This window comes from Ammospiza caudacuta, chromosome 20, assembly GCF_027887145.1.
Source record: "Ammospiza caudacuta isolate bAmmCau1 chromosome 20, bAmmCau1.pri, whole genome shotgun sequence".
Taxonomy (NCBI): Eukaryota; Metazoa; Chordata; class Aves; order Passeriformes; family Passerellidae; genus Ammospiza; species Ammospiza caudacuta.
Genome location: NC_080612.1, coordinates 2,597,015 through 2,622,226, shown reverse-complemented (window position 1 = coordinate 2,622,226; position 25,212 = coordinate 2,597,015). Strand labels below are relative to the sequence as shown.

The 25,212-nt window shown below is 49.8% G+C and overlaps 1 protein-coding gene across 1 annotated transcript in view; it reads left to right on the top strand.

Annotated features, from left to right (window-relative positions):
- Positions 1 to 25,212, top strand: part of GALNT17 (polypeptide N-acetylgalactosaminyltransferase 17) — a 244,427-nt gene that overhangs the window by 91,096 nt on the left and 128,119 nt on the right. The window contains exons 4-5 of the mRNA XM_058817710.1: positions 11,056 to 11,230; positions 13,399 to 13,596. Coding sequence (XP_058673693.1) covers positions 11,056 to 11,230; positions 13,399 to 13,596 — 373 coding nt within the window. The remainder of the gene's footprint in view (positions 1 to 11,055; positions 11,231 to 13,398; positions 13,597 to 25,212) is intronic.

Below are 25,212 nucleotides of genomic sequence, written 5' to 3'. Positions count from 1 at the left end.
ATCAGGAGGGCTCCTCAGCTGGTGGGAACCACAGCAGCTCCAGGGCAGGGGCTGGGGTGGTGCCAGGGTGAGGCTGTGGGATTTCAGAGCTGTGAAGGGGAAGTGCAGGGAGGTGCTACTGGGTATCCCACAGTGCCCAGCACCTGAAATAGCAGAATGAGAGGCTCCTTCTCCAAATTTTATCCTATTAATGGGGCAAAGAGAAGAACTCTTAAAGAGTGGTGATAATCACTGAGCTCCTCCCTCATTGCTGTGCATAAAGGATGTGTTTCTGAACAGCCTCTTCCTCACTCAGGGTGAGGCTGAGGGTGAGCCAGGTGCTCTGGAGACACTGGAAAGGCACAGGACAGCAAAACAAATCCTTCCTAAAGTGTGTGCAAGGCCAGGGCTGCAGCTGGCAGTGAGGATCAGGGTGGGATCCTGTACCCACTGTGGGATGGCAGGGCACCCCTGGGGTTTGGCAGGGTTGGGGCAGAGGGGTGCCTAAAGCTTGGACTGTGTTCAAGCACTTCCAGCTCTGGGCTTTCACAGAATCCTGGAAAGTTTGGGTTGGAAGGGACCTTAAAGCTGATCCAGTGCCACCCCTGCCATGGCAGGGACACCTTCCACTGTCCCAGGCTGCTCCAAGCTCTGTCCAGCCTGGCCTTGGGCACTGCCAGGGTTGTGTTGGAGTGTTGGGGTTGTGTTGAAATGTTGGGGCTGTGTTGCAGTGCTGGGTTGTGTTGGAGTCTTGGGTTATGCTGGAGTGTTGGTTTGTGTTGCAGTGTTGGGTTGTGTTGGAGTGTTGGGTTGTGTTGGAGTGTTGGGTTGTGTTGGAGTGTTGGGTGGTTGTGTTGCAGTGTTGGGGCTGTGTTGCAGTGTTGGGTTGTGTTGCAGTGTTGGGTGGTTGTGTTGGAGTGTTGGGTGGTTGTGTTGCAGTGTTGGGGCTGTGTTGCAGTGTTGGGTTGTGTTGCAGTGTTGGGTGGTTGTGTTGGAGTGTTGGGTGGTTGTGTTGGAGTGTTGGGTTGTGTTGCAGTGTTGGGTTATGTTGCAGTGTTGGGCTGTGTTGCAGTGTTGGGCTGTGTTGCAGTGTTGGGCTGTGTTGCAGTGTTGGGCTGTGTTGCAGTGTTGGGCTGTGTTGCAGTGTTGGGTTGTGTTGCAGTGTTGGGGCTGTGTTGCAGTGTTGGGTTGTGTTGCAGTGTTGGGTTGTGTTGCAGTGTTGGGTTGTGTTGCAGTGTTGGGTTGTGTTGCAATGTTGGGGTTGTGTTGCAGTGTTGGGCTGTGTTGTAGTGTTGGGCTGTGTTGGAATGTTGGGGCTGTGTTGCAGTGTTGGGTTGTGTTGCAGTGTTGGGTTGTGTTGCAGTGTTGGGTGGTTGTGTTGCATGGTGGGGGGTTGTGTTGGAGTGTTGTACAGCACCAGGGAGGGAGAGGCAGGGAGATGACCCCATCTGATGGACACAAGTTCCAACATCCTGGGCACAGGGTGGGAAAATCCCAGTGTCCCAGCACAGCTAGGCTGTATCCCACCCCGAGGGTGCTTTGGTTGCAATCAGGAGTGTCCAGGGTCCCCCGTGGTGGCCCAGGGCTGTGCTGAGGGCTGGACATCCCTCAGGAGTTCTGCCCTCAGAAAGGTTGGGTGCACCAGCAGAGTGGGGTGGGGGCTGAGGTGGTGCCATCAGCTGGGAGGGTGAGTTCATAATGCCACTGTTCTGCTGCTGAGGCTTTGCAGGCCTCATGACAAATGAGATTTTTAAGGAGGGATTTGAAGGAAGATAATGAGGTAACTTGGCAGATGTTTATGAAGAGCTCCTCCCAAGCGTGTAATAATCTACTTTTCTCATGTAAAAGAAATGATACAAACCAGAACGTATCTCTGGGACCATGTGCTCCCTCTCAGCATCCTGGAGGAGCTGCAGTGACAGCCAGGAATTATTAATGGCAATAACATTGTCACAGACTTCCCACTAATGGTGGGCAATCATTCTGAGCAGCAACAGCAGCAGCATGGAGTTGATGCTTTGGATATTACAAACAAAGTCATCATAATAAATAGATTTGGCTTCTACAGGAAAATAATTACAGGAAAATAGTTCCTCATGAGCTCTCAGATTTAGAGATGAATCCTGGAGGATCAGGCAGAGGATGGGGCTGTGTGGGTGTGACTTTGGAGGCTGTGATTGAACAAGAAGGAATTTCTTCAGCCTCGGTGGGAACAGCTGAGTGGGAGTGAGGGACAATTCCTGTGGCTGCAGCCCAGGAAAAGCCTTTGGAGGCTCAGCTGTGTAACCTGAGAGAAGGCTGGCTCCAGGGAGCAGTGCCCAAGCCCAGAGCTGTGCTGTCCCCTGGGTCACCAGAAGCAGCTTTGGGAAGTTGCTGAAGGCTCAGGACAGTTCCTGGCTGGGCTTTGTGTGGGTTTGTCAGGAGGGAAGAGGAACCACAGCAATTCTGGGTAACTGAAGAACAAAGCACCAAATATTAACAGAGATTTCCAAATCAAGCTTTAATATTAGCCCAAAGGCAAGAGCTCCCTGCCCTGCCCACCTGGCTCTGTGCCCCCCAGGCAGAGCTGTGACAGCCAGGAGCAAAGCCTGGTGCTGGCGTGAGGTTTTCAGGCTGGAACAAAGAGCTTTGAAGCCTCATTAGGCACTCCCTGCTCTCAGCTTTGTTGTACAACAGCACAGCACAACACAAAAGTGTGCAGTGAGAGATTAAAGTTAATGAACACCAGCATTCTGATGCTTTATGTCTGAGCTGTAAATAGATAAAAGATGCCAATGTAATGTAACGGGGAAAAAAATCCCTCCTTGAAGGAGCAAGCTTGGGGAGTTGTAGCTTGAACCCCCTTCTCCCTTGAGCTGCACATTACACTTCATAAAGACTCTTTTGGAGGCTGCTTTTGTTTGTGCTTGTTGCAGGGCTGTAGTTCCAAAGGCAGTGTGCAGGTTGTGTTTGGGAGTGATAACGAGGTTCCCTGGCTGGGGGAGGATGCAGCCACGTGCCCCTGAGATGCTCTGTTATCTCACAGCTGCACACTTTGTCTGACTCTGTTGCTTAATCATCACCTGCTTTTTTTTTTAGTTGTTGTTGTGTCTTTTAGCGTTTTTAATCTGGGATAACATCTCTTTGAAAAGCAAACCTCTCGGAATACAGGAAACCCTCTGGATAAAAGGCTGTTTAAAGGGGCTGGCTTCACCAGGGGAGACATGCTCAGGGTTGTAATTTGCCTGGGTCTGGCACTCCAGGGATCCCCTCCTTGTTGTGCTCATTCCAGCAGCAGCAGCAGCACCTGTGCCTCGACCTCCTGGGAGCTGCCTGGGTGTTTGGGCTCAGAGGGAGCTGCAGGAGCTGAGCCACATCCCAGCCTTTCCCAGGCTGAGCATGGGGTGGTTAACTGGAGAATGGGCTGTTTAACTGGGGCATGGAGTGTTGTTTAACTGGAGCATGGGGTGTTTAACAGGAGCTGAGAGCAGGATCTGATGCAGCCTGAGCATGGGCTGTTGTTTCACTGGAGCTGACCTGGGCTGTCCCACTGGTGCTCAGCTCTGAGGCTCTGTGAGGAGAGCAGCAGAGCAGCACAGGGTGGGTTTGTTGGGGTGAGAGACAACTGCTGACTTTGAAAATTTAAAAAGGTTTATAAAACCTTGACAAAAATACAACAAAATGACTATATTAAGGAAAAATTCACAGTGCTGGGAGCTGCCCTCATAGATACCACATGGCCAGTTCATCTTCAAGCTGGATGCTCAGTCTTTTATACCCCTGGGGGCTGCATCAGCCAGCCCTGGCCCCTCCCAGAGTCTGTCAGTCAGCTCTTCTGTGCCATTTATCAGTGCAGACTGCTTTGTACCTGGATTGGAGCTCAGGTGTTGCCCTGCCCACCCCCTGAGCACCCCCAAGCTTTTCCATTCCCACCTGCCCCATGCCAGGGACACCTGTGCAGCTTCTTTGTACCTGTGCTGGACAGCCCAGGCTGTGTGATGGCAGCAATACAGGGGGAAAGGGAACTGTGGGGAGAACAGAGGGCATCTAAACTACAATAACATAACTATACATCACTAAAGCTTTTCTGAATATTCACACAATAGTTATCTTTTAATTGCGACAGCCAATCATCTCTTTATCCACCTATAACAGCTCGGGTGCCTGTGCGGGACAGGAGCTGGGATCCATGGTCCTTGTGGCTCCCTTCCAGCTCAGGGTATTCTTGATTCTCTTTGAGGTTTGCTGATCTAAATGAGCAGAGGCTGGAGCTGCATGCCCTGACTGGGACCAGCTTTCCCTGGGAGAGTTGACTCATCCCTTGCTCCCCTGTCACAGTTTCCTTTTGTCCAGCTGCAGGTGAAAACCTTCAGAGACTCTCCTGGTTCTAAGTCTCCTGAAAAGTGTTCACATGTATTTATTGCCTGCTGAAGGAGCTGCTCTAATGATTTCCTGCAGAAATCCCAGCCCTGATTGCTTTGGAGTTTCGGGCAGGTGACAAAGTGAGACAGGGGTGCTTGGGGTCTCCCATGGCCTGGAGCACTCCCAGCCCTGACCCCTCCATGTTTCTGATAACACCTTGGCTCTGTAGGCTTTCCCCACCCATCTGAGTCTGGCAAACACAAGGATGTTTTCCTTAGGGGTGTGGAGGTGTGGTCCTCTCCCAAGGACACCTGGCCAGTGCTGCCCAAGGAACTCCCTGCTCTTGGTAAACCTTGAGCTTCTCTGGTGCTGCTTCTGGTCTTTGCTCCTCTCTCTGTGTGGCTACAGGCAGTTCCCACCTTTAGTTCTGGGGCCTACCACAGCATGTGGAGAGGTTTGGGCAGGATTTGGGGTGGGGATGTGTCTGGGTTTGAACAGCCAGGTGTCTGCTAAGGAAGGCAGGAGCCTGCCCTGAAATGGAAAATGCAAAGCCCCTCCCTCTGAATTATTATAATTTGGAAATTAAGGGCCATCAGGCAAAGATATGGGAATAGGAATAACAATTCTTTATTAGGAAAGTTTAAAATACAAAGGCAATAGTACAGAAAAATAAAACAAACCCCTGCCATAGTGAGAGCAGTCCCTGCCCCTGTGTGTCAGGGAGGTGTCCCAGCCCCATCCCAGGGGGGCTCAGCCCTCCTGCAGTGCCAGCTGTGGCTCTGCTGCAGCAGGGATCCTGCACAAGGGGGGAGTTTTCCTCTGCAGCTCCAGGGCTGCTGCAGATGGGCCTGGGCTCCCTCTGGCCATGCAGGGCAGCAGAAAGCTGCTCCTCTGGCAGTGCAGGGGGCAAAGGCTGCTGTGCTGTGCCAGGCTCAGATTGGATCCAGGCAGGAATGCTTGGCTCCTCCCCTGGGCGGAGCATCTCCCCGTGGGATGCTGGCATTGGATCAGCCCTGCAGGGACACTCAGTGGCCATGGACAGCAGAGATCTGCTGGAGGGAGGGTTGGCTGTGGGAGAGATAAAGAAACAACTGCCCCATGGACAGCAGAGAGCTGCCCCAGCTCTGACAGATGGGGATAGAATGCACACCCCCAGACACATCTTTTAGCCTCAGACAGGGTGGATCAGTGGATGTTTCTGTGCTTGCATGGGCTGGTGTCTATAGTGAGGTTAACTTCCTTGGTACCAGGTGGTTCCATTTCCCTGCAGCCCCACTTTCCAGCTCGTGTAGGTGACCAAACAGTTTGTAACAGATAACATAAGTCATTGCAGCTGGGCTTTTAATGGAGCAACAGGTCCATAGGATTAGAGTTCCTTGCACTTGCCCTTCAGGGAAGATCAATAGGGACAGATGGAGAACAAAAGGCAGGATGGAAATTGAACCTTTTGGCATTTTCAGTAGCATTTCTCTCTGCAATCTTGCTGGGAAGCAATGGCAGAGGTCAAACCTTCCAGAGTGCATCCTGAATAAACAGGGGTGCTGTGCTCTGAGGGAGGCTCCAGCTCCTCAGAGGATGCCTGAGTGTGTGAGGGAGCAGAGCCATGGGGTGCAGGAGGGAAGGGAGTCTCCAGGCTGCAGGGCAGTGCTGGATTGGAGTGAATTCCTGGCTGTGCAGCCCCTGTGTGTGACCGTGGTCACAGGGGTTTTCAGGTGAGAGAAGAGACAAGAATGTTGACTCCATGTTCAGAAGGGTTGATTTATTATTTATGATATATATATATTACATTAAAACTATACTAAAAAGAATAGAAGGAAAAGTTTCATCTCAGAAGCCTAGCTAAGCTAAGAATAGAAAGGAATGAAAACAAAGGTCTGTGGCTTGGACAGAGAGAGAGAGAGATATCCAGCTCTGCCGTGACTGGTCACTAATCCCAAACATCCACATGAGCCAATCACAGATGCACCTGTTGCATTCCACAGCAGCAGATAATCAATGTTTACATTTTGTTTCTGAGGCCTCTCAGCTTCTCAGAAGGGAAAAAATCCTAAGAAAGGATTTTCACAAAAAGATGTCTACGATGCCTGTGGATTCACCACTGGAATCCTCAGGAGTGCTCCTCTGGTCAGGGAGCAGGAGGGGAGCTGGGCCACTGCTCTGTTCCCATCCTGGCTCCTGAGCTTTTTACATGCAGAGTCCCAGTTCCTGACCACCAGGCTGGCTATCTTGCTCAGCCTCTTGTGGATGTTGTCACTGTCAGCCCTGTGGTGGCAATGGCAGCGAGTCCCTGAGCTGGAGGGGCTTTGTCCCTGCTGGGGTTTGTGTGGAGGCCTGGGAGGAGCAGATCCAAGGGCCAGGCTGCCCCTGTGTGTGACAGCTGCTCTCTGCTGCTGTCCCTTGGTGCAAGTCACAAACCCCTGGAGTTCTGTTCCAGGCCTCCCAACTGTCAGGACCCAGGACATTGCTCTGGCTGCCCTGGAGGCTCCAGACCCTGTCAGGGGCTCAGAGGCCTTGGCACAGAGTCACAAACACCTGTGCCTTTGATTTTAGCCCATGGACACAATTACCAACTTTGTGTGAAGATTTACAAGCCACAAGAGTTTGAGTAGAATGATAGCGAGTTTGTCACAGGGTGAAAAAGTAGAATTTTGGGGATTTAGAATGGGGGTTCAAGAGGCAAGATGGAGGAATCTGGGCATGTCCTGTCCTTCTCCTTCTTCTTGGCCTCCATCTTCTGCTGTGATGGTGACACTTCTGGATTGGTTTAGAGTAGAGACAGACTGTCTGACATAGGTGATAGGTATTGGAAAATTATTGTAAATAAAGTACTCACAGTTCTCAGTATAAAAAGCCAGGGATGTGTGTGATCACAGCAGAACAGGGCTGTGCTCTGTGCCCTCTCCTCCCAGAGCTGCAGAACAGCTCAGAAGGGTTAGGCTGGCCCAGCTCAGGAATATCAGCTCTCCCCAAAGCTGTGTGCTGTGTGCTGAGCCTGAGCAGAGCAGAGGCAGGGAGCAAACGTGGCAATCCCTGTGAGGCTGTGCAGGAAAGCCTTGGAGAGAGGGCCTGGAACTGCATTTCCCACTGTGGGCACTGCCTGTGCCTCTGAGAGCTGCTCCAGGGGGGCAGCAGCCCCCGGGGACACCTGTGTCACACACTGTGGGACAGGGCCTTGGGGACACCTGTGTGCCACAGTGTGGGCAGGACAGGGCCTTGGGGACAGCTGTGTCACACACTATGGGACAGGGCACCTGGGGACACCTGTGTCCCAGCTGTGGGCAGGACAGGCCCTTGGGACACCTGTGTCACACACTATGGAACAGGGCCCTGGGGACACCTATGTCCCACACTATGGGCAGGACAGGGCCCTGGGGACAGCTGTGTCACACACTATGGAACAGGGCCCTGGGGACACCTATGTCCCACACTATGGGCAGGACAGGGCCCTGGGGACACCTGTGTCACACACTATGGGACAGGCCCTTGGGGACACCTGTGTCCCAGCTGTGGGCAGGACAGGCCCTGCCCTGTGCCAGTGAGCAGGGTCAGAGTGGTGCCATCACATCCCTGGTGCCATGGCACAGGTGCTGCTGTGTTTCCCTGCTCCCCCAGGTCCCTGTGCCCCTGCTGGCACCAGGACACAGCAGGGAGTGGCTGTGGCTGCCTGGGGACATTCTGGGGACATCCTGAGGAGCTGCTGTCCCATGCTGGGCTGACCCTGTGCTCCCTGTGAGCTGTGACATTCCAGCTCCTCTGTTCCACTGGAGCTTTGAGCTGCTCAGACAAGTCCCCAGGGCAGTTCTCAGGTTTTCCTTCCACTGGGGCTCCACCTCCAATGTGAAAGTCGTTTGAATCACTCTGGTGCAGTGCTCTGCTGCTTTACTGACTTACCTGCTCCAAAGCCACGTGAGATGCCAAGTGCTGGGCTTGTGGGGCTTCATCTGTCCAAAAAATCGGTGTCTTCACCTCCCTAAAACCATTGGGGAGAGTTGTCTCCATAAAATCCTGGTTCTGCTCTGAGCGCTCAGCATGAAATGGAAGTTGCTGAGTTATGGATGTGTGTGAGGTAGATGCTTTGAACTGAGGAAGGGGCTCATTTGCTTTATTCTTTTTATTCCCAATTCAGCATAAAAGAGAAAGGAGACTTTGGGGAAATGGAGATGTGAGGGAAGCATCCCAGAAAGGCAGCGTGGAGAAAGCACATTTGCTGTGCCAGGCTGGAGGCGTGGCAGGGAAGGGAACAGAAAATCCTTTTCCTTTGAAGATTTCAAAGCAGATGAGACTTGCTGTTTACTCTTTGCTCTCCATTGTGTGTTTCCTTCATGTGGGACCCCATACCTGCTCGTGTGTCTCAAGGATTTTACCATGTGGATGATTAATGGTGACTTTTTTTTCCTCCTCTTTATTTTTATTCCAGGAGAGAGAGAGAGAGTGCAGTGAAGGGTAGCAGACTATAATTTGAGGTCACGGATCATATCTTCATTTTCTGCAGTCCTGAAGGCTCATAGGGATGAAAGATACTCTCAGGAGCTGCTTTCATGGAGTTAAGAGTTTGTGTTGGTGCCCAGTGGCTTTGCTGAGCTTTCAGAGCTGCTCTCTCCAGCAGACCTTTGTGCATTGAGCTGGTGCAACAGGCACTGAAAGGACTGAGGCTCCTCTGGCTCCCTTTTCCAAAGGGTTGGAAAAACACACTGGTGTTTATCCTTTATTGTAACCTTCCATCTGCTTCCACCTTCAAAGCCCTCTGGGTCTTTCATGCTCAGATCTTGTACTCTGGAGGATTTCTGTGCTGCTGAGGTCTGCAGGTCCCTCAGGGTGTCAGGCCTGGGAGAGCAGCACAGGGCAATGAGCTGCAGTGAACACCAGATACGTGGTGGGAGGATATTCTGAACAAAGCCAGAATCCCTTTCATCCCCTCACAAAAGAAAGGGGAATTTCAACTTTTCTGGTGGCAAAACAAACAGCAAGTGCCAAGGCTGCAGTGGTGAGGCTGAGTGAAGAGGGCAGTGAAGCTCACACATGGTTTTGATGTCACTTGAGTCACTTTGGGTGGGTTTTGCAGCATTTCTAGCAGTGCTTTCAGCTCAAACCTCCACAAGAGTTCAGAGTGCTGCTGTTTGCTGGCCATGGGTGATGTTTTTCCATCTTTGTGTTTCAGTTCCATTTCTTTTAGTGCAGAGCACTGTAAGTGTCTGAGGTGGCCCATGGGCTCCTCAGTGACTCTGGGACACCCTGAGCCTCTCCTGTGTGGGTTGTGCTCGGTCCCTCTTGTGCAGATGGAGCCCAGGGGATTTGGGAGAGTCCCTCAGTGGGTGCAGGGTGTTCCCCAGTGCTCCAGTCCCTGCCTAGCGTGGGCTTGTTCCAGCTGGGAGCTGTGTCACTGTCCCATGATGATGCAGTTTGTTTGAGGGGGGTCCCTGGGGCCCCCTAATCTGTGTGTTCACTGGTAGCAGCAGGCAGGCAAGGAGACTCCACACAGCTCCTGAGGCTGCTAATTAGATAAGGGTTTATTGGGGGTCCCACCCTTGGGAGCAGTGTGGTTTCTGAGGGAGAAGAAGGTATTGGAATATTTACCAATATAGCTGGATGGGATGTGCCTGAGCTTGTCTGGTCCTTGGGGTGCTGAACTAAATAGTGGCACTGTGGTGTTTCACCCACAGACACTTTTGGCTGGTGGATGTGTGGTGTTTCACCCCACAGACACTTTTGGCTGGTGGGTGTGTGGTGTTTCACCCCACAGACACTTTTGGCCGGCTGGGTGTGTGGTGTTTCACCCCACAGACACTTTGGGCTGCCTGGGTGTGTGGCGTTTCACCCCACAGACGCTTTAGGCTGGCTGGGAGCTGCAGCTGGGCCCGTGGGGACAAGTCCAGGCCTGCAGGAGCTCTGGTGGTGCTGGGATGGAGCTTCCCCCCATAACAGAGGCTGCTCCTCAGATTTCCCTCTGTGGAGAAGCTTTAAGGCAATGGTGAAGGAAAGGAGCTGGTTCTGATGGAGGGTTTGGATCCAGAGCTTTATTTTGGCCCTCAGGCCTCTGAATGCAGCACCAGCTCCAACAGAACTCCCTGAGCCCGTGGTTGCTGCTCCTTTGAACCCGGGGAGAGGGGCAGGGAAGGGGCAGGGAGCCACCAAGCAGGGACAGGAGGGGACGGACAAAGGGACAAAGGACACCTGGATGGCCCAATGCCCCCCAGGCAGGGGTGGAGGGCATCCTTTGAATCTGCCAATCACTCAGTGCCCTTCTGGAATGCCAGGACTGACAGACAGTGCTGGGAGGGGAAAGGAGAGGTGACTGACACACCTGGCAGGGAATTATCAGGGGACGGACTCGAGGTTCTGGGGTGAAAAATCACAACATAACAATGGGGGGTAGGGAGGGGAAGGGAAGGGAAGGGAAGGGAAGGGAAGGGAAGGGAAGGGAAGGGAAGGGAAGGGAAGGGAAGGGAAGGGAAGGGAAGGGAAGGGAAGGGAAGGGAAGGGAAGGGAAGCTTAGGGAGAGAAGGGCCAAGAGAGCAAAGTGCCAAGAGAGCTTCTGGTCTCCCTCGCACAGTTTAACAGGGGGATTCTAAGTGGGCATGGAATCAAACTCGGGCCAATGGCATTACAGCTCCATGACACTGCAGGGGAGGGTCACAGGCCTGGAACAAACCATACATTTCTGAGGGGTGAGACAGAGCAAACCATTTAACCAAAATGTAACGCCACAACCCTACGGCTGTGTGTCCCTGTCCCCAGAGGAGCTGAAGGCGCCGCTGGAGGAGTACGTGAACAAACGCTACCCGGGGCTGGTGAAGGTGGTGAGGAACCAGAAGAGGGAAGGGCTGATCCGGGCGCGCATCGAGGGCTGGAAGGCTGCCACGGGCCAGGTCACCGGCTTCTTTGATGCCCACGTGGAGTTCACTGCTGGCTGGTAGGTGCTCAGGGGCTTGCTGAGGGGGTATTAACCAGGGGAACACGCCTCCTTTGTGTCCTGTAAGAACCATGTCTGGGCAGGCTGTTTGAGTCCAATCCAGCTAGCTGTGCAAACTAGCCCACACCATCTTACATGGACGAAAGCAAAAGATTGGAAGCACTCTTCTCCATGTGGGGACAAATGTCCTCTGTTTATTGACTTGTGAGGAGACACTCACACTCCGGTGACTCCCCAGGTGGGAAAAGAGGGCATTGCCTCATGGCAGGAGACTTTTATACCTGGGGAATGGGGGTGGAGGAAGAGGACCACAACCAATGGGATACAAGTGGGAAGGGGCGAGGGGAAGGGTAAACCAGGGGAGAGACCACCAGGGCTGAACTTGGGAGGGAAAAAAGAGGGAAACCATGTGGCCAATAGGATACAAATCATGTGAGCAGTGCAAATTACCGAACACCCAGTGCAGACAACTAAATAACTATTTAGTGCAATACAACAGTGTCCCTACAGAAGAGCACAGAGGTCCTCTGGCTTGTTAAGTCCTCATGTGTTCCTATAGAATGACACCCAGGTCCTCTGGTTTATTGTCCCCATGTGTCCGTACAGAATGACACAAAGGTCCTCTGCCTTGTTAAGTCCTCATGTATTCCTACAGAATCTGGCACACAGGTCTCCTCTGGCTCACTGTCCCCATGTATCCCTATAAAATGACACACAGGTCCTCTGCCTTGGTAATCCTTCTCCAGGATTCCTTCTGCATTGAATGGCATGGTGGGAATGCATGAGGAGAACTTTTCCTTGCCCTTGTTCCCTGTAATCCTTCTCTGTTCCTTCTCTTTGTGTGTGCGCTTTCCCTGCTCCCTATTTATGTTTTTCAGGATGATTTCCATTCCCTTAGCCTTAAGTAATTCCTGCAAGTTGAAAAAAGCCCAGGCAGCAAGGGAATGAAGGAGAAAGTGTTTCCCATTGCTGGATCCCAGAGTGGGAGGCTCAGATGCTCTGGATTGATTTGTTTCTCTGCTGCTGGAAATAAGAGCAGAGGTGCAGAACAGCAAAAGGTGTTTCATAAGGATTGTTTTTCAGGGAGGTTTAGAACATTTGAGCTCAAGTGGCTTAAGTTTGAGTCTTGTCATGACAGGAGCCTGAAAGGGATTTTTTTCCTTTAACCAAGTGTAAGAAGTAAATGGTCCATGTTTAGAAAAGTGGAGATGGAAGAAGCTAAACTTGTGTTGCATTTGAACACAGTAACAGCCACAAAAAATCCCTATTTGCAGTTGTTAAAGGCAGAGTTGTGCACAGCTATTGAATCCTTTTTAATGACAGTGCAGCTGAAGGGGATATTTTAGGAGCTGTTTGTGATGTTGGGATCTGTATTCCCAGCTGAATATTCCATTTTCTGGTCACTAAATCCTCACACCTGATTCACTGTGGAGCTCCCGCTGACTGAGCTCTTGAAGCTCTTTCCTGGGGGTAGAGAGGAGACATTTCTGCAGTGTGGGCTTGGCTCTCCCTGAGTTTCCCAAATGCTGCTGTTACTGGGGGCACTGGGAGTGCCAGTCCCCCAAATTCCCCCTGGTGTGGGCACTGACCCCAGGGCACATGGTGACTGGAGCTGCAGAGGTGAGGCTGAGCACACCTCCTGCTCTGAACACATCCCAGAGATAAATTTTTAGCTACAGAGTCATCAAACTGCATCCCAAGGGAAAAAAGACCCTTCAAACAGTCCTGCTTTCCAGAATGTACCTGTTGTGCCCAGGGTTTTGGGATCTGGGGGAAGTCTGGTCTAGTTCAGGCATGGTTTGAACCAAGCACACCTCTCCTGGCCTTGCTTTACAGAAGGGAAAGTTTCCAGCCTGTGGACCAGGTTTGTATCCATCACAAGGAGAACGTGGACCTGGAGTGGGTCTAGAGGAGGAGCACGAAGGACTGTGAGGACAAGCTGAGAGAGTTGGAGCTGTTGAGCTGGAGAGGAGAAGGCTCTGAGTGGATTCCAGAACCAAAGGGATCTCCCAGGAGAGCTGCAGAGGGACTGGGGATGAGGGCTGGAGGGACAGGACACAGGGAATGGCTCCCACTACCAGAGGGCAGGGATGGATGGGATATTGGGATGGAACTGAGTGGAGCTGCAGTGAACTGAGGCTCTGTCTGTGCTTTGCCCCTTCCCCCAGGGCAGAGCCAGTGCTGTCCCGGATCCAGGAGAACAGGAAGAGGGTGATCCTGCCCTCCATTGACAACATCAAGCAGGACAACTTCGAGGTGCAGCGCTACGAGAACTCAGCCCACGGCTACAGCTGGGAGCTGTGGTGCATGTACATCAGCCCTCCCAAGGACTGGTGGGACGCCGGGGACCCCTCCCTGCCCATCAGGTATGGCTGGGCTGGCACGGGGCTGGGGACATCCACTGGGCAGGGCTGGGGATATTCACTGAGCAGCATCAGGGGACAGGGAGGCATGCAGCTGCTGAGGGAGCCTGTGGGAGAGCTGGACAGGGACACTGTCTTGGTTTGGAAAGACAGGAGTCTGCTAAGGAAGGCAGGAGCCTCCCCTGAAATGGAGAATGTAAACCCTCCCTACCCCTCTGAATTGCTATATATTTTAAATTAAGGGGCTCTCAGGCAAAAACAAGGAAGCAGGAATAACAGTTCTTTAATAGGGAAGAAAAAAAAAAGGATAAAGTAAACAATGCAGTACACTAGAGCAACACTGCCAGAGTCAGAACCCAGCCTGACACCCTGTGGGTCAGGGTGTTGGCAGCAGTCCCATTGGAATTGTGGCTCAGCCCTCCTGCAGTGTCAGGGGTGGTTCTGCTGGAGCAGGGATCCTGCAGAGAAGGATGGATTCTTCCTCTGAAGATCCAGCGGGAGAAGAGGCAGCTGCTGTTCCTCTGGGGAATCCAGTGGAGAAGCCGTGCTGGTGTCTCAAAACCTCTGGATTATATCTGGGTAGGAATGCTTGGCTCCTCCCTCTGGGCTCACACCTCCCAATGGGATGCTGTAGTTCTTATCAGCCCTGCAGGGACATTCAATAGCTGTTATCAGCAATGTCCCCTCCCGAGGGAGGAGTGATTGTGGTCACTCAGAGAGAGAGATAAAGCAAACTGCCCACTTGACAAAGGTAATCTGCCATACAGAGGGTAATGGAAAACATCTTGCATTGCAATCTGGAACAGACACACAGCACTCTGGAGTGGCAGGGGAAAGGGGAATGGCTTCAGACAGAGCAGGGGTAGGTGGGATATTGGGCAGGAATTGTTCCCTGGGAGGGTGGGCAGGCCCTGGCACAGGGTGCCCAGAGCAGCTGGGGCTGCCCCTGGATCCCTGGCAGTGCCCAAGGCCAGGCTGGACAGGGCTGGGAGCAGCCTGGGACAGTGGGAAGTGTCCCTGCCATGGCAGGTGTGGCTTTGAGGTCCCTTCCCACCCAAACCATTCCATGGTTCTATGAAAATGCAGGAAGATGAAGTGAGGAAGCCTCCTGTAGAGGTAGGGACAATGTCATAACCCCCACCAGCTCTGTGACATGGGCCAGGGAGGGTCTGGAAGGGTGCAGGGATTTGGAAAAGGGTGTTGGTAACAAACCCACCAGGGAGGTGCAGGAGCTGTGCAGATCTCTCCAGGCTTGTGTGGAAGTGCAGGTGACAGAGTGGCTGTGCCTCAGTCCCAGTGCCCAGTTTGTGCAAACCAGGAGGAATGAGGAGATGGTTCCTGTGTGATGGCCTGAGGTGGATCCATGGAGCACAGCACTGTGTTTTCCTCAGTGCAGAGTTCTCTCCTCCCAGGGCAAGCTTTGGAAAAATGTGTCTCAGGCTGTTGTAACACTCCAGCTGAAGGGTTGGCAGCTCTCAAATGTGCTCCAGCCCTGCCAGGCTTCAGGGGTGGGATGAGCCCAAAGCAAGAGCAGGAGGGAGGGAGGAGCTGGCTGTGTGTGGGAGCTGGGGCTGCTCTGTGTGCACAGCTCAGAGGTTTTCCCTTCACAGCCCCCAGACATGACAGTGATGCTCTGATCAGGAGTGGTGTCTGGCCAGGTGGGTGCGATCCACCTGGATCCTGCCATGGTTTGTCTGGAGAAGCCTTGTCCTCAGGCACAGAGCAGCTGCAGGAGTGCAGATCCCTGCCTGGTGGGAATCCTGAACCCAAACAACTCTGTTTTGGTCCCTGACATAATCCCTGGAAGCTGAAATTAGGTCTGTTCCCATTCACACAGAGACTTCTTGTTACTCCCTTGGCTCCCTTGTCCCAGGCAGCACATTCAGCCCTCAGTGGAGGAATTAGTTTAGTTTGGAGTCAGTTTATTCTGGACAGAAGTCAGGGCTTTGACAAATAAACAGTTATTTTAACCAAATTCTGCTGCTGGACTTGTTCAGGGAGGGCTGGGCCATGCAGAAGGCAGAGCTGAGGAACCCAAGAGCCTTTGCAGGTGAGGTGTGAGCAGAGTGCTGCTGGCAGCTCCTGCTGGGGCCACTGGAGGGTGATAAAAGTGGATCAACACTGCTGGGATGAACCTTTCTCAGCCAGTAAATATAAAAGGGCACAAAGAACAAACTCTTTTATTGAACTAAAGTGGTACACTTGGGAGATACAGGAAAGCTTTGGCACAGGGAGTGTCCCCTGTGATTGTGACACCACCCTGGCAGCTGGCTGGGCTTCAACACCTCTCACTGGAGGTGTTTGAGGAAACTGGACCCTCAATATGACATTTAAAGGTCTGGTAACACCTTCTGCTCTGTTCTGCTCACAGAATGGGGTTTGAGTCTGTGTCATGCACTTAGGGGCTGGTCAAGGACAAGTGGGGCAGAGCCACGTGGGGAGGGACAGCCTTGGTTTGGGGAAGGGGTGTGATAGCAGGGGAGGTTTGGTTGGTTTTTGGAAGGTGTTTGATGTTGATTTTTGGAAGGTGTTTGGTGGCAGGGGAGGTTTGGTTGGTTGGTTGGTTTTTGGAAGGTGTTTGATGGCAGGGATGTGAGGTTTGGTTGGTTTTTGGAAGGTGTTTGATGGCAGGGAGGTGAGGTTTGGATGGTTTTTGGAAGGTGCTGGTTGTTGCTTTTTGGAAGGTGTTTGATGGCAGGGAGGTGAGGTTTGGATGGGCTTTGAAGGTGATGGCAGGGAGGTGAGGTTTTGATGGGTTTTGGAAAGTGTTTGATGTTGGTTTTTGGAAAGTGTTTTATGGCAGGGAAGGTGAGGTTTGGTTGGTTGGTGTTTGGAAGGTGTTTGATGTTGGTTTCTGGAAGGTGTTTGATGGAAGGGGAGGTTTGGTTGGTTAGATTTTGGAAGGTGTTTGATGTGAGGGCAGGTGAGAAGGCAGAGGGTGGTGGGCTGAGGAGTTTCTGAGCTGAGGAAGCTCCTGTGATGAGCTGGAGGGTTGGGTGCTCTTGAAGAGATGGAGTGGGGAGGTCAGCACCAACACCAGGAGGATTTTGGTTCTTTAGGATGTGTTTCCCCAGGCTCTCCAGTATGAACCAGTTCAGGGGTTACCAATGAGCCTGGAGTAAATGGGGTCACAGGGATGTTGGACCCTTCTTACAGCTCCAGATTTTCCCTTGCTTTGGTGCTGAGAGCCAGGGCTGCTGCCTGGGGTGAATCTGCTGCTGATGTGCAGCTGTAGGAGGGAAGGGTTTGCTCTGGGAGTTGGCTCCTGCTGGCCAGCAGGTCCTGTTGGGTTGTTCTGATACTTGCTGTGTCTTAAAATAATGTAGGGATGGTGCTGAAATCTGGGCAGGGCATTGAGCATCACACCTCTGCATTTCAGCTGATGGCAAATACCGGCAGGAGGAGCTGGGAGAGGTTTTTATCTGGGGTTCCCACAACCTTGGTGCACCCCTCACATCCCTTTTGGAGGTGCCCTGGAGCAGGGGATGCCCCATTATCCCCAGCCAGGCAATCCCAGGGATCTGCCCCTCAGCTCTGAGCACTGCTGAGTGGAAGGAACACGAAAACAGATCAGAGCAGGGTTCTGGAGACACTTTTGTTGAAGCACCTGAAATGTGGATTCTGTGCTGAGGCCCCAGGGGTTTGAGGGAGCCACACAGCCCTGAGACACCCAGGAACCTCCCAGCCATGTTAAAGAAAACCATGCAAAAGTACTGAAATAACATTTTCATGTCAAAGCACTGAAATAACATTGCCAGCAGGCACTGGGGGAGGATCAGGAGGAAGATAAATGGGCAGTGTCCCCAACAGGAAGCCAATGACACGTGCTGTCCTGTTGTGTGCCCACACACAGAGCAGAAATAATTACTGCAGTTATTTCTTTGTCACATCATGCTCTGAAATCCAGCACTTGGTAGCAGTGTTTGCATGGAAGGGATGCAGTGCAAGGCTCCATGTAATTATGCATGGATTAGAGGAAATTTGGAAATTACAGAATACAGAGGTACATTAGTTTTTAAGAGATACTTTAGGGTAAAAGGGTGGGAGGGAAGTAAAGCAGTTTATTCCCTATTTTGGGGTTTACTCTTGGTGCATGGGGACTGTGGCAGCCCCAGGAGGAATTCCCTGCCCACCAGAGCTGCTCCAGCCTGGTAAGCCCAGAGGTGACCAAATACAGTCAATGGGGACTGGAGATAGAATATGGGAATGTTTTGGGGCAGATTTCTCTTCTGGCTAATCCCCAGATATGATTATCCAGGCAGAGAGCTGATGTCCTCTTTGAAATGAAATTTGTCTAAAATATGGCCCAGCCTCAAACTGGCTCCAGGCTCCTGCTTTATCCAGTAATATCCTGAGAGAAATAACCTCCCTTAATCCCTGGGGGAAATGCTGCTGTAATACCTGGGGTCTGCAATACATCAGCTGTTGTATTTTTGTCACCTTAACCTTTAAAATGCTGATATACCAAAGATGCCCCCAGTCTCAGCACTAGCTGGGTTTCACAGCCAGGCTTTCCTTGCCAGGCCCTGCCTGCCTCTGTGCAGGAAATGAAATTGTGATTGCAGGGTAATGGATCATGTCTGAATTAGCTCTGCCAGAAGAGGCAGACAGATAATGAGCATTAAAATGGTCATCCCAGAGATCCTGATGTCCAGCAGAGTGAGCTCCTGCAGAGCTGGTGGCATTTGCTGGTGCTGAGCTGTGTCAGGAGGGGATCTGTGCCTGCATTCCATGCCTGGATGGGCTTTGCTGTGGAGATGCAGCCAGGATTTATCCAGACATTAATGATAGGCATTGGTCAGAGTTTGCTGAGGGTCCAGAAAACCTTTGAGGCCACAAAAAATGGAAGAAAGCTGATGCTTTCAGAGTCCTGTAGGAAATCCAAGTGAGATCTCTGCAGAAGCTGTGAAACAGCAGATTGATGACCTGGTCCTGGGGTATCCACAGTGGGATCCAGCTTTTTAACATCTTCAGCAATGATTTATTTCCCACTGCCAGAACATGAGCTTCTTTGAGGTTCATTGAGGTCTGGAGCCTGTTGTTTCACTGGTGTGAACCCCAAAGCCAGCAGCTCTTCCTGCCTGCCCTGGTTTGGTTGTGTCACACCAACTTTGGTCAAAAAGCTGCTGAAATCTGGATGTTTGTGGCTCCTTGTGCTGATGGTGCTTCAGGGGCAGCCCCAGGATTTGTAATTACAGCTGTGATGTATTGATGGCTCCAGGAAAACAATGAATGCTCTCCTGGCCTGGGTCTCACCCGGGAGCCACAGAATCACACAATCACTGGGTTGGAAGAGATCTTCAAGATCACAGAGTCCAACCCAGCCCCAACAGCTCAACTAAACCCTGGCACCCAGAGCCACATCCAGGCTTTGTTAAACACAGCCAGGGAGTGAACACTGAGCAGCCCTGGGCTGAGGGACACCCAGCTGAGCAGGGAAAGGGGCTGGACACACATTCTGCTGGAGGAATTGTCACACCTGAGCTCTGCTGCCTGCTCCTGCTGTCCCTGCAGTCACAGAGCCCCTGGGGCTGCAAAAGCTCTCCCAGAGCCCCAGGTCCAGCCCTGAGCAGGTGCCCCACACTGGGATGTAAGAGCTGAAATGAGAGATGTGGGACTCCAAGCAGGTCTTCAAAATGCAGTTTATTGTATCCAAAATGCAGTTTATTGTATCCAAAATCAGTTTATTGTATACAAAATGCAGTTTATTCCATCCAAGGTGTCACAGCAGTCCAGGGTCGTGGGTGACAGAGCTGTGCCCACAGCTGTCAGCTCCAGCTGCAGGCAGGCCTGGAGACCCTTTGGTTTTGGTTCCAATGCATTATAGACTTTTCTTTGCTGAGCATCTTCATACACCAGAACCAATCTATACCTTAAGTTTGACCTACAGCCTATCATAACTACTGTAATTTCCATATTCATGTCACTGTTCTCCAATCACTAAAAGTCAGTACATTACAGTTTAAGCTAGAAGTTGTTTCTCAGTTTTCTTGCTGTAGAAAATTCTGAGACCTTTTCTCTACTTGCAGCATTTGCTGCCTTGTTTGCCTGTGCTCTCTTTCTGCTTGGTAAAAACATCTTCTTGTTTGGGGTGGGTTTATCCTTTGCTCTAAGCCATAAAAACCCCTTCTAACTAACACACCCTTTGCCTCCTTGGTTATCCAGTGAGACTGGCTCAGCAATTCTTTTCTTCTGTATCAAAACTTGCTTCCATCTCTATTCCTTCATCAGATTCTACATTTAAAAATCTTTCTGCTAAGCACACATATCTGTGAGACTTTCTTGTCAAACTTTCATCCTTCCCAACACTGGAAGATGCCCCATCCACTCCTTTTCTGAGCACCTCAGGGGTGGTGACTCCACCACCACCCTGGATGGACTGGATTATTTACAATATATTGAATTTTTTATTTATTTATTGAATATATATATTTATTTATTGAATTATATACAATATATTGAATTTCCTGACTTTCTCTTTGCATTTTGCACGTGTGGCTGTGCAGAGCAGTGGGGCAGAGGCTGCAAGGCTCCCTCAGTAAGCAGCTCCCAGAGGGTGCTGGGGCTGGAGGAGCCCTCAGGTGGCTCCAGAGGTGACAGGAAGCCTCTTCCCAATACTACTACTACTACTACTACTACTAATACTAAAAATATTAAACTTTCTGTACTAACAAATTCTAATCCTGAAAAACCCACTACATTTAACCTAAAAACCATAAAAAACCTTCTAAAGTTAAATAATAAAACTAAAATTATAAGTATCTAATTTAATTAAAAATATATAATATCATATCAGAAAACAGTTTTAAAGTTTTAATATATAAAACTATTTAAAGTTTTAATATATAAAACTATGTATGTAAAAAAAATAAAAACTTTAAAACAAAAACCGAATCCTTCTTCTTCACCTTCTTCTTCACCTTCTTCATAAATAATATTATATAATTAAACAAAATCTACATTACAAAACATAAATAATTAATTATTATGTTAAAAAGAAAAATAATTTAAATATAATTATATATTTAATTAATTATAAGTAATTATATATATTTAATTTAATAAATATTAAATATAATTATATATTCTTAACTAAATTGTTTTTCCTTAAAAAACTTATAAAAATAAGTTTACAAAACTATTTTATACAGTTTTATACAAAATACAAAACAATTTTGTAACATATTAATAAAATACTATAAAACTCACAACTTCTAAAACTATATTATAAATAAAAATAATAAACATCTAAATCTAAACACAAAATACCATCTCAAACACCTTCAATCCCAACCCTAAGGAAAACAAAAATAAATTTAAAAACCAACACCAGCTTTTAGGTAAAAGTGGATTTTGGTCATGGCTGTGCTGCAGATGTTTTATGTGGCACTTCATCTTTACTGCTGCTGGAAGACAAAAGCTCATTTAATTAGAATTAAGATCATTGTGAGGAGGAAATGGGGTTTGAGAGTTATGGATTGTGAAAGAATGAAAAGGCTGATAGGTTTGAGGGTTTTTATAAAGATGAAAATAATGTTAATTAACCCACCCAATTACCTGCTGCCTCAGCCTCACAAATGGGAATTTGTGAGCCTCACAAATGGGAATTTGCTCTTGCAGTGTTCTTAGGAAAGAGCAAACTTCATCCCAGGTGTGGGAATGATGCAGAGGTGGGGATGGGACAAACAGAGGGGTTCAGGTTGCTGAATGTGGCCCAGGAGTGAAGGTTCTGCTGCTAATGAGGCATTTGTGTTTAATTAAAGTGTTCCCAGAGCTCAGGTGGGGCTGAGCTGTCCCTCTCTGGGGCTGGGCTTTCATTTGGGGTGGGATCATGATTATATTAATTTATTCATTCCAGAAACCACAAGCTGTTGATTTTTCCATGGGACTTCCTGCAGCCCTCATCCCATGATGGTGTTCAAAAGCAGAAAGACTCAGTGCTTTTTTAATTTTAATTAAATTAATGCTGTTTCTTTCCTCTTTTAGTCCAGCCTCTGAGACTTCTTTCAGGGCACTGTCACAGCCTGAAACTTCTGTGCACACAGACTCTGGAACAGCCAGAGGAGCAGAGCTTTGGGAATAACCTCTGTTGCCATAAAATGGTGGAAGAGGATCCCCATTGCTGGGACAAGACATTCCTGTAGCACATCCCACCCTGGCAGGGCTAGCAAGGTGCACATCAGAGCCTCAGTAACAGATTTACACTGTTCTGCTCAAACTCTTATCAATAATTTCACCACCACAGGAGTGCTCGAGGTGGCAGGAGGCACCTCAGGGATGGTGCAAACTATTGAACACAGGTGTGAGGAAAAGGCAGAATTTTAAGGATATTTCCTGGGTTTCTGTGGGTTTGTTTTGAAAAAAGTCTTGAGGCATTTGTACAAAATGATGAATGTTTTTTATATTGATTCTTTCTGGATTTAACATCTCCAAACTGCAGGAAGATTCTTGATTCTGTGTGAAGATGGTTTAAAATGTTCTCACTCTTGTGGCATTTGGAAGTTGAGGGGAATATTTCCTTAGGAGCCAAATGTGGGGTGGTGAAATGGGAATTTGTTTTTAGAAACCTCACCTAGAATGTGGGAGAAGATGCTGGTGTCAGGTGTGGGATGGGATAATGGGATGGGATGGGATGGGATGGGATGGGATGGGATGGGATGGGATGGGATGGGATGGGATGGGATGGGATGGGATGGGATGGGATGGGATTGGTGGGAATGTCCCAACAGCTGCAGGAAGCTCATGGAGCTCTTCAATGGCTGCATATAAAATTTAAACAGATAAAATATAAATCAAACAGGAAGATAAATTGTTGGCTGTGGTGATCAGGCTCTGAAGCTGCTGTCATTGAGCAGGTCAAGGAGACCAAAGCTCTGTGTTGGCCACCTAAATGCTTCATCTCCCTTGAAGTCTGGTTCTTCTCCATCCCTGCTCTGGCTGCAGTTCATGTCAGGGCTCAGCATCATTTCCACCAAAATCCATGGAGCCCCAAAGGACTTTGGCCCAGACCTTGGTCCAGCATGGGAACAAGAGGGATTTGTCCAAGACCAGGTTGGACAGGGCTTGGAGCAGCCTGGGACAGGGGAAGGTGTCCCTGCCATGGCAGGGGTGGCACTGGATGGATTTTCAGTCCCTTCCAACCCAAACCCTCCTGGGATTCTGTGGCTCTTCCCCAGGCAAGGTTTGGTTGGTGCCTCTGGAAAGAGCTGCTGCAAACATTTGGTTATGCAAACACCTCAAGAAATCAGCCCCATCCATCCCTAGGTCCTGCAGACCTGTGCTTCCAGGGATGTGAAGCTGAAAGCTAAGGTTTGATCACTCCTGGCTGGCATGGATAATGAAGGTTCTGAAAACCTGAAAACAAGGAACAGAAGGATCACAGAGTCACAGAATAATTGGGGTTGGAAGGGACCTTAAAGCTCATCTCATTCCACCCCTGCCATGGGCAAGGACACCTTCCACTATCCCAGGCTGCTCCAAGCCCTGTTCAACCTGGCCTTGTAGAGAAGAAACTGAGGGATTTTTTTTTTTTTTTTGTTTAATTAGTGTCAGTCTTGTTTGGGCTCAGAACGTAGGAGAGGGAAGATTTAGGTCAGAATCATGACCTCAATAACTTTGTCATCCAGCTCCAGATTAAATTAAAACCATCAAGTGCTTTATCAGCTTCTAAAGTACTCCAGCAAGAACCTCTTCACTGTTCTCAGTTTGGGTTTTCCTTTTAGTGCTGAGGGGTTTTTTGGGAATGATTTGAGGCCACATAATAAAAATTTTAATTGACTTTCCCGATTTTTATGTTAACGGTACTGGGAGGAGTGATCCTCAACTGGCTGCACAAAGTGATCTTTCACTCCCTGGTGTGCTAATTTGAAGCTCTTAAACTTCCCAGAGATTCCCTGTGGTGTGAGAAAGCTGCCATGGACATGTTGGAGCTCAGGTTGCTGCTGTTGGGCCTCTTTATGAGGAATCCTTCATCTGCTGGTTTTTAATGTCACCTGATTTAGTGCCAAGTGTAAAAGAAGGCTCTGTGACACTTTGTGATGGTGTCAGGTTTTACAGGATGGGCAGATTGATGTCCCTGCCTGGGGAGCCTGTGCTGAGGGTGCACCTGAGGCTGCTGCCCCTGGAGCTGGCTGGCAGCAGCCCAGGGATGGAGGAAGCTCCCTATGGATGTCAGTGCTGGATCTCATTTCAGCTCTCTGTTCTTGGAGGGTTCCCCTCAGGATTGGCTGTTGCAGACATCTTTTCATGTAAAATCCTTCTCTTAGGATTTTTTCTTCCTGGGGAGCTGAGAGGCCTCAGGGACAAAATGTAAACAATGGTTATCTGCTGCTGTGGAATGCAACAGGTGGATTTTTGGTAGACCCATCTTGGAAGTTTATAATTAATGGCCAATCAAGGCCATTGCTTTTTGTTATCATTCTTTCTTTTCTGTTCTTAGCTTAGCCAGCCTTCTGAGATGAAACTCTTTCTTCTATTCTTTTAGTATAGTTTTAATGTAATATATATCATAAAATAATAAATCAACCTTCTGAACATGGAGTCAGATCCTCATCTCTTCTCTCATCCTCAGACCCCTGTGAACACGGTCACAATTGGCTGCATCCAGAGCAGGAGATCCCAACCTTGCTGAAACCTGGCCAGGTCCCCACCCAGCCCCAGGGTTTGGGAGAGGGCCCAAAGCTGTGTGATTGATTCCCTGTGAATCTTTTCCCTAAAAAGTGGAGGATCTGTGTTTGTGCAGCTCCCCAGGTCCATGAGCAGAGCTGCCATCAGAGCCACCACAGAGCTGTCACAGGGACACCAGAGAGGCCTGGGTGGGCTTGTGCCTGACTGCTTTGGCCAAGTGACCTTGGAAAAGCAGAGTTTGAGCCTCTTTGGGTGGGACATTTGGGGCATGGAGTGGGCTTTGGGTTCAGTATTAAATACCTGCCCCAGAGAAAAGGGGAGATCCATCCTTGGGTGCTGAACCTTCAGCTTGGTGCAGATGGAACCCCCTGGAGCCCTGCCCAGCCTTGGGTGGGACTTCTTGTCACCAAAACATTTCCCTGCTTTGCCTGAGAAGGGGCTGTCTGGGGTCAGGAAAGTCATCTGGGGGTTTCTTGGCTGTTCCAGTGATTCCTGGATGAAAAGAGATGCAGGCAGTCTTCCTTTGCTCTTTGCTGATGGTGCAAATGCCATCATCGTGCTGGGAATCAGGGGACAGTTTTTAAAGGCTTTATGGGTGGGATTGTCCTACTCTGCTCTGCTCTGCTCTGCTCTGTGGGCAGTTTGGGGCAGTGTAAGACAGATCCAGAGTCACTGGAGACCATCCAAAGGAGGGACAGGGAGATGGGGAAGGGCCTGGAGGTTGTTGGGGTGTCTGTGCAGGGCCAGGAGTTGGATCCTTGATTCTATTTATTTATATATTTATTTTATATATTTATTTTAATATATAATGTTTATATTTATATATAATGTTTATATATTTAGGTGGGTCTCTTCCAGCCCAGCATATCCTATGATCCTACAAAACCATTTTTCTTGGCCAAATCAAGTGTTACTGCTTAAAGTTAAGCCTTAAAGGCCTCTTTCAAGCACCAGCACAGCTCAGCTTGTCCCTGAAGGGCCTTAAAAACTGGG